Source organism: Centropristis striata, chromosome 18, assembly GCF_030273125.1.
Source record: "Centropristis striata isolate RG_2023a ecotype Rhode Island chromosome 18, C.striata_1.0, whole genome shotgun sequence".
Lineage (NCBI taxonomy): Eukaryota > Metazoa > Chordata > Actinopteri > Perciformes > Serranidae > Centropristis > Centropristis striata.
The window spans coordinates 23,552,295-23,559,609 of record NC_081534.1 but is presented as its reverse complement, the minus strand read 5'-3'; the positions used below and the strand labels follow the sequence as shown (position 1 = coordinate 23,559,609).

The following is a 7,315-nucleotide window of genomic DNA, read 5'->3' as shown; positions in this document are numbered from 1 at the left end:
CAACAACAACAACATCATTTAATAGCCTAGACTAGTAGCATGTTTAAATAATTTCACGGTTGCAAGGTCTGTTTATTTTTAATGATGTTTCAGTGATAAATCATATAGCCTAAACAGGCTTTGGTTTGCACCATTAAAAAAAAAGTCTAATAACAAGACATGTGGACCCCACCAAGGTTATAATAGTTTTGGATTTTTCAGTAGTTTTAGTTTTAATTTTGTTGTGATTTTTTTTTTCAAATTTAGTTAGTTTTTAGAGTGAGTTTGCTAGTTTTAATTTTTTGGAAAATGCTTTTTAGTTAGTTTTTATTAATTTTAGTGTTAGTTTTAGTTATTTGGTAATGGGGTATTTGTTAACTATAATAACCTTGGACCCCAAGCTGACTCACACGAGCTGAGAACAAATGTGGGATCTGATCGTACCCTCCCCTCCATATTGATAAATGCCGAGCATTACGAGAAATGATCGTACGGCCACTTTAGGCTCACTTTCTGTTGTACCTTGTTTGATATATGAGGGCCATTGTGTCCAGCTAGTAATCAGTAATGTTAGCTAACAGTTTGACCAGAGGCTTTGAACTTGTGATGATGAGTGTACATAGAGAGTACACGTATGTACAGGCTCCAAAGTCACAGTTAAATGCTAACTGAGACCCTGGAGCCATCTGTCAATGCTATAGAGAACCAGTTTTACCAGTTGTTGTAGACATTTTGACCTAACTGGGAGAGGGTCTGTACATTACAACATTAACTCTCCTGTGTACTTCATCTCTTGTTGAAGCTGACTGAAACTGGATGGATTCTCTGGACCTACTAAGCCCTTATCTGTTCAGACACAAAGGGAAGAACTTTGTGGTGCAGGAGGGATTAAAACCCAAAGACCTTGATGCTCTCCGGGACGTGGATGTCCGTCCTACTGATATCTATCTGGTCGCATTCCCAAAGTCAGGTTAGTAGCTTGCAGTGAACAGTTAATCAAGCGCAAGGATCATATTGTCTTCCTAATAATTTCCTTTATGTTCCACAGGCAGAGCTATGTCATTTGGTACTAATTCATGGGAAAAAATATTTAATTCTGTTTCAATTCTTTATAGCACCTCAATAACATACCTCAAACTGTCACACTGTGAATTTTCTTGATATAACTTATGGGTCCATTACTTTTCTGTATATGTTGTGTCCACTGTTGTTGTCTGTTTGCACTATTTGTGGTATATTATATGTTGTATGTTATATTTTACTTGCACATTGGAGTTGGAGGAAACACAATTTCAATCCTCTGTGTGATTACCTGTTGCATTGTTGGTTGACAAGAAAATTCACTTTGTTCACTTTGAACTGCATTTGACAACAGATTAGATCCATATTAACTTCCTGTTACTTCACATTCCCTTTCTGCAAAAGGAAACAAAGTGGGACACATTTGGAGTTTACATCTGCAAAATGGTCTATAAACAAGAAAAATGGGCAATTTAAACTAACTAACTAACTATTTATTGGGAATACATATATATTGCATTGTGTCCCTATCTGTTTAAAAATATTTTGTTTTAGGGCAAAATGTTGTTCCCTGTTTCAAAAATATTCAGAACATCTAAATAGCCCAAAAAATATTGGGGTTAATTCACTGTTGGAAACAATTGGATTGAAATATGATAATGGTATATAGAGTGCTTAACAAATTTATTAGACTACCTGTCATAAAATCGAGAAAAAAAATAATATTTTAGACATCTTTCCAAAGCCTGTTTAAAACTAAAATTGTTATTGTTATTTATTTGGCAAATAAAAAACTGAATTCACCTTTTTATACCCAGATTTGAATCGGCTCACTGGGCTTCTCTGAGAAGTCAGAAATTAGTCAAGCTTAACATTCAACCATTAAACTAATTTTTCTGTTCAGGAATGCAAGTAAATAACTATAATTTGACATTTTAATCAAGAAATACTAATGTACTTTACTATTTTTACAGTTTTTTTGTAAATCAGTATATTTGAAAATGCATGGTTAACAATAACAATTATATTTTAGCATCAAAAATATAATTTCAGTGAAAGAGCTACATACTGGTGTATTAACCTTTACAGAAACATAAGAAATGATTTTGGTAATTACTAATGCTGTTAATTTAGGACAACTATGGGACAAATCGGTGGTCTAATACATTTGTTAAGCACTGTATATATAATGTAGATTTTTAAAAAACCTGTGGACCTTTTTATTTTGCTAGGTTTTTATTCTGTTTGGGAAAAATTCTAGTTTCAGGGGCCAAACCTTACAATCTGCAAAACCCACGTCACCTATTCATTATCCTAGAGAGGAAACAGAGGACGGGTGTTACCGGTTGTCTCGACTTGAAACAACATTCCTTTTACCTGACAACTGCATTTGTAAACAGCCATAGGTTGGCCAAAGTGCTTTACATAAATGTATAACAACAAAAAATCCAAAAGATACATACATGAATAACAATAAACTCAAAGATAAAATTAAAAAAGACAATTTCATCTAGTAATATATGATATTAGATGTCAATCAATCAATCAATCAATCAATCAATCAATCAATCAATCAATCAATCAATCAAACTTTATTTATATAGTGCTTTTCATACATATAAATGCAACTCAAAGTGCTTTACAAAAGCCATCAGCCCGTCCGAACGTATAAAACACAAACACAAACAGTATGACAGAGGTAAACAGGACAGGAAGACAGGGTATGAAGAGAGAGAAATACAGCACATGTGAGGAGAGGAAAGGAGGGGAAAAAAACAACCTCAGCAACATAAGCAAAACACATTTCACAAACATGAACAGACTTATGACATGCCACAGGGGAGGGGGGCAGCATAGCCAGGCAGCCCTCCGGACCTGCAGCCATTTACGGTCTCGTCAACAAAACAATCTCACCAAGCCAAGTCTTTTGGGAAATTTTGGTTATCACACTAGAAGTTATTCAACCCCATGTTCAGGACAGATGTGTGACATGTTTGAAGTTTCAGAGCAGTTAGTCATGGGCGTTTTGCCAGAAAATATTTGTCAAGTTTTCACATGCATGTTCAGCTGAGCTGCTGTGCATTGAGCAGAGGTAATTCTAGGTTACATTGCTTGCCTGTAAACACATTACACATGATCAGCTGACCTGATCAAAATGAAAAGACATTCGGTGACAATAATTAATTAGAAATATCAAAATAAAAGTACAAATTGAACAATATTTATTCACTATGATAAACATTACCAAAGTACAATAGAATAGTAATACTTTTTTATTGTTAGAATATTGTAATAGAAGTGTTAACCCTCTGGAGTCCATGAAACCACCTTCACATTACTTCTTCATGACTTGAAGACATAAAAATGAAGCAACATCGAACCAGCTTCCCTTTAAAGTTCTGGCTTGAAACTCTATACCAGATTTTTTTTGATGATATTCGACCAAGTAAGATAAGTGAGATAATGGCATATATATTTAGTATAAAAATATAGAACTAGATATTATCCTCATTTTACCTGTTATATGTTATATTTGCAACCTGTGTTCATATTTGCAACATGTACATTTCTGTGTGAAACATAATTTTCAAGATCAGATTTTATTTTTTCCTTTGTTTCTTTTGGGTTCAAAATTTTTATCAAGTAAGTCAAAGTTGAAAATTAATTATCAGGACATATATAGGTGAGGTTGCGCTGAAGAAACTGATAACTGACCAACATGGCATGGTAAAGATTTTTTTAACAGACATAATAGCCCAAGATTTCAGAGGGTTAAGACCCACACATGAACTTAGATCTGCAATGGTTGACTATCTATTCTACTCTGTGTGAAGGCACACTATGGATGCAACAGATTCTTGTCAAGATCATGGATGCTGCACATCCGGACCAGGTGGAAGACTCCACCAACAGGGTGCGGGTTCCCTGGCTGGAGGGCGGCGCTGTGGACAACTTTCATCGAGAAAGACCAGATCCCCGGCTTTACCGCACACACATCCCCCCTGAAATGCTGCCTCATGGAGTGAAGGCCAAGGGAATAAAGGTATATCTTGTGGAAAAAAATCGAATGTATTGAGTGTGTAGTATGTCTCATGTGAGTTGTCTCAGTTTTATTGCAGCCACTATAGGCGTGTTTCCATTAGGTACTTTTCCCTCTTGTGAGCCGCTATGGGTGTGGCTTGGGAGAGAGGATCCGCCCCACTTCACGGGTTAGCGGCTCAGGTAGCAGCTCAGAAAATACCTGCCTTGGGTAGGCACTTTTCTGAGCCGCTATTGATTGTTGACGCTGATTGGATACGGTTGAGGCGGGATATGACGACATAGAACTCGACACAACCGCAACATAACAGCGTCATTTAAAAGGAAATAAGCAGAGCAGACTGAGACGAGAAAATCAAGAACAGGAAACCAAAGAAGAGAAGACGATGGATAAAGGAAAAAGATGTCTCGACTGTTTGGACTTGCCGCGTCGTTCTGTTGTCAGCGTTGCGTAACTGACGTCATGGTCAAAATTGTAGCTGAATAATCACTTAAGTGTCGCAGAACTATTGACGTCACATTCGAACCCTGTTGTTTAGCCACTATAAAAGTACCTGTCCACCTCACTGGATTCTGTTTATCACTCTGCACTCCCATTCATCACTGGTGACAGTTACTCCACCCATCATTGCATTTCTATACAACAAGGTGGGATGGGCACCTTTATCTATGAGTTGAGACATGCACTGGCTCCTTTTCATTTATAAAGTCTTGATAGGCGACATGCCACCATACCTCAGCACCTTATTAAACTGGTCACATAGTAATTATCCAACATGCTCTAGTGATTAATGCTTAATGCTCAAGGTTCCCCGGACAACTACTGAATTTGGAAAACCTGCTTTCAGTTTTTCTGCTGCATCTACCTGGAACATCTGACAACATTCAATCAAACTCAACACAATTATAACTATGGGCCAGTTTAAAACTATGATGACCAATTACTCTGCCTTTCACTGTAACTGTTTTAATGTTTTTGCATGTGTTTTGTCTGCGCTGTTTTGTGTTTTCTCTGTACTCTCTACATCATTGTAAATGAGGGGTTGCCCTCAATGATTCTTCGAGAAAATAAATAAAGGATAAATGAAAAATGGGAACAGAGGAAGAGGGGAACTAACCAGTGGGCTTAGCCAAAACACTCAGCCGCTTTCCAAAAAGTACTGCTGAGGCCAAATAAAGTGCTGCAGCACCTCATAATTGTTCATTTACAATCCTCCTCAGTTATTGACAGAAATCCAGTCTTTGAAAGGGCTGTTGTTCCGAGATATGGTTGCAAAGCTATGAAGAAGAGAAGTAACCCCTTTTATTTGCTACTCAGGTTGTGTATGTGATGAGGAACCCGAAGGATGTCCTGGTATCCCTCTATCACTTCGCTCACAGTTGGGTCATGTTGGAAAAACCAAAGAGCTTTGAAGATTTCTTTCAGGACTTCCTTGATGGCAATGGTAGGTTCAGGTGTTATATTCACAGGATACAGACTAGTTCACCATTTTTTTTCATTGTACTGTTATACGAGTAAACTTGTGAAAAAGAAGGAAATACTGCATTTGTGCGTCTGAATTTTTCCTGCTTGTCATTATTCTGTAACAGTTTTTATGGGATCGTGGTTTGATCATGTGAGAGAATATTACAATCAAGAAGACCAGATGGACATCCTTTTCATGAGTTATGAAGATATGTTGAAGGTGAGTAATCATACTTTTTATGATTTCATTTCATAGTTGTTTTTTGTACTGTTTTTGCTGTACCGTGCTGGGTTACACCTTATTTCAACCTCCCTAATTTAGCACTTAAAAGCAGTATATAGTGTATAGTACAGTGGTTAAGTGCTGACCATATGCTATTGCGGAAGTTCCAGAAAAATAAAGATGAACAGCTTTTATCTTTAACTACATGAAGGCAGCACAGCTCACTCACAAATAAACCATTGAAAAAGCATTACTCCAAACACACTGCATTACCACATTTACACACTGACGCTTATAAAGGGAATGTTTCCGACTTGACAATGCAAGAATTCAACACCGATGATCAGCCCATGCTGACTGAGCTTGTGGAAGAGAGTCCTGGAAGTTGGCACCGAAGATGTCATCCTGATGGACAAAGACAAAAGACAGGTCCCATAGCACAGAGTCCATGATGCACCAGTAAGGGTTGTGCTGCTTTTTTAATGATCACCTGGTGGTTCCCATAGACGAGGTCCACATTAGAAAAGATCACTTTTAAATCTAGGTTGGCTGGTTTTGAAGCAATGTGGAGGGGTGAAGCCCACATGATATAAGAGCAGTGAATTATGTTGAGGGGCCACATATTTTCAAACTACACCCTGGCGAAATTTAGTCAAGGCGGTTTGCGTCTTCTAACCTGGGTGCACCTTGTTATCAAGTATACTGTATATGCATATGCTGTGAACACTACACCAAAATACATTATAATATGCCTGTAAGAAGACTTAAAATCATTTTTATTTGTTCTTGACAGGACCTCAGAAGTGAAGTTGTGAAGCTTTGTGCTTTTCTAGGGAAAGATTTGACTGATGAAGCCATCGATGATGTTGTGGAGAGTTCTACCTTCAAAAACATGAAGACAAACCCCAACGCAAACTTCAAGGATTTGGTTGAAAAAGAACGCTACCTAAAGGAAACCATGCGCAAAGGTTTGTTCCCAGCATGTTTTTTCTATATGATCTTTTCAGGCAAATATAGCCAAAGCTTCAACTCTTTCTCTTATGTTTTTATCTTCTTTGTTTTAATGATAGATATGGCTTTAATAAAGTCTGTGTATGTGTATTTCTGCCAGGTGTGGCGGGTGACTGGAAGAATCACTTCACAGTGGCCCAGAATGAGTATTTTGACCAAGTGTTCACAGAGAGGATGAGTGACCTGCCTCTGAGCTTCACATGGGAGCTCAAACAGTAACTTCATGATCACTCAGTCAAGTCATTCACTGTTTATAGTTAGGTAAATGCAATTTGCAAAACAGGGAAAATAAAAGGTTGGTGTTATTCTACAGTTGCAAGGAAAAAATTACCTAGTTTTCTGCATTAATTTGCCAGACTATATCACAAATAAGTTATAGTCTGGAAACCACCTATTCATTTTTCCGTTTTGGAGGCATGGTTGAGACATATTAGAGCGTAATTTGTCCAGAAATAACAAAAAAACAACATATTTTGGAATGTCCATAAATGATCCACAGAATAAAAACTCATACTATAACATGTTGAATTTTGTCAAAAATGCTCAAATTTCAAAATGCCTTAAAAAAATGTTTTACT

At 37.2% G+C, this 7,315-nt stretch overlaps 1 protein-coding gene across 1 annotated transcript; it reads left to right on the top strand.

The window, feature by feature from the left end:
• Positions 1-235: 235 nt before the first annotated feature.
• LOC131990715 (amine sulfotransferase-like) lies at positions 236-6,956 on the top strand. The gene is made up of 7 exons (XM_059355830.1): positions 236-258; positions 782-949; positions 3,834-4,042; positions 5,357-5,483; positions 5,629-5,723; positions 6,520-6,694; positions 6,838-6,956. Exons 2-7 carry the CDS (start codon positions 796-798, stop codon positions 6,954-6,956), a joined length of 879 nt encoding a protein of 292 aa, XP_059211813.1. The 5' UTR covers positions 236-258; positions 782-795.
• Positions 6,957-7,315: the final 359 nt, after the last annotated feature.

Excerpts from the sequence above, each read along its gene's own strand:
- LOC131990715 (XM_059355830.1), top strand. The coding sequence starts at position 796 with ATGGATTCTCTGGACCTACTAAGCCCTTATCTGTTCAGACACAAAGGG. Across the intron at positions 5,724-6,519 it reads GTTATGAAGATATGTTGAAG|GACCTCAGAAGTGAAGTTGT; the intron begins GTGAGTAATCAT and ends TGTTCTTGACAG. Across the intron at positions 6,695-6,837 it reads AAAGGAAACCATGCGCAAAG|GTGTGGCGGGTGACTGGAAG; the intron begins GTTTGTTCCCAG and ends TATTTCTGCCAG.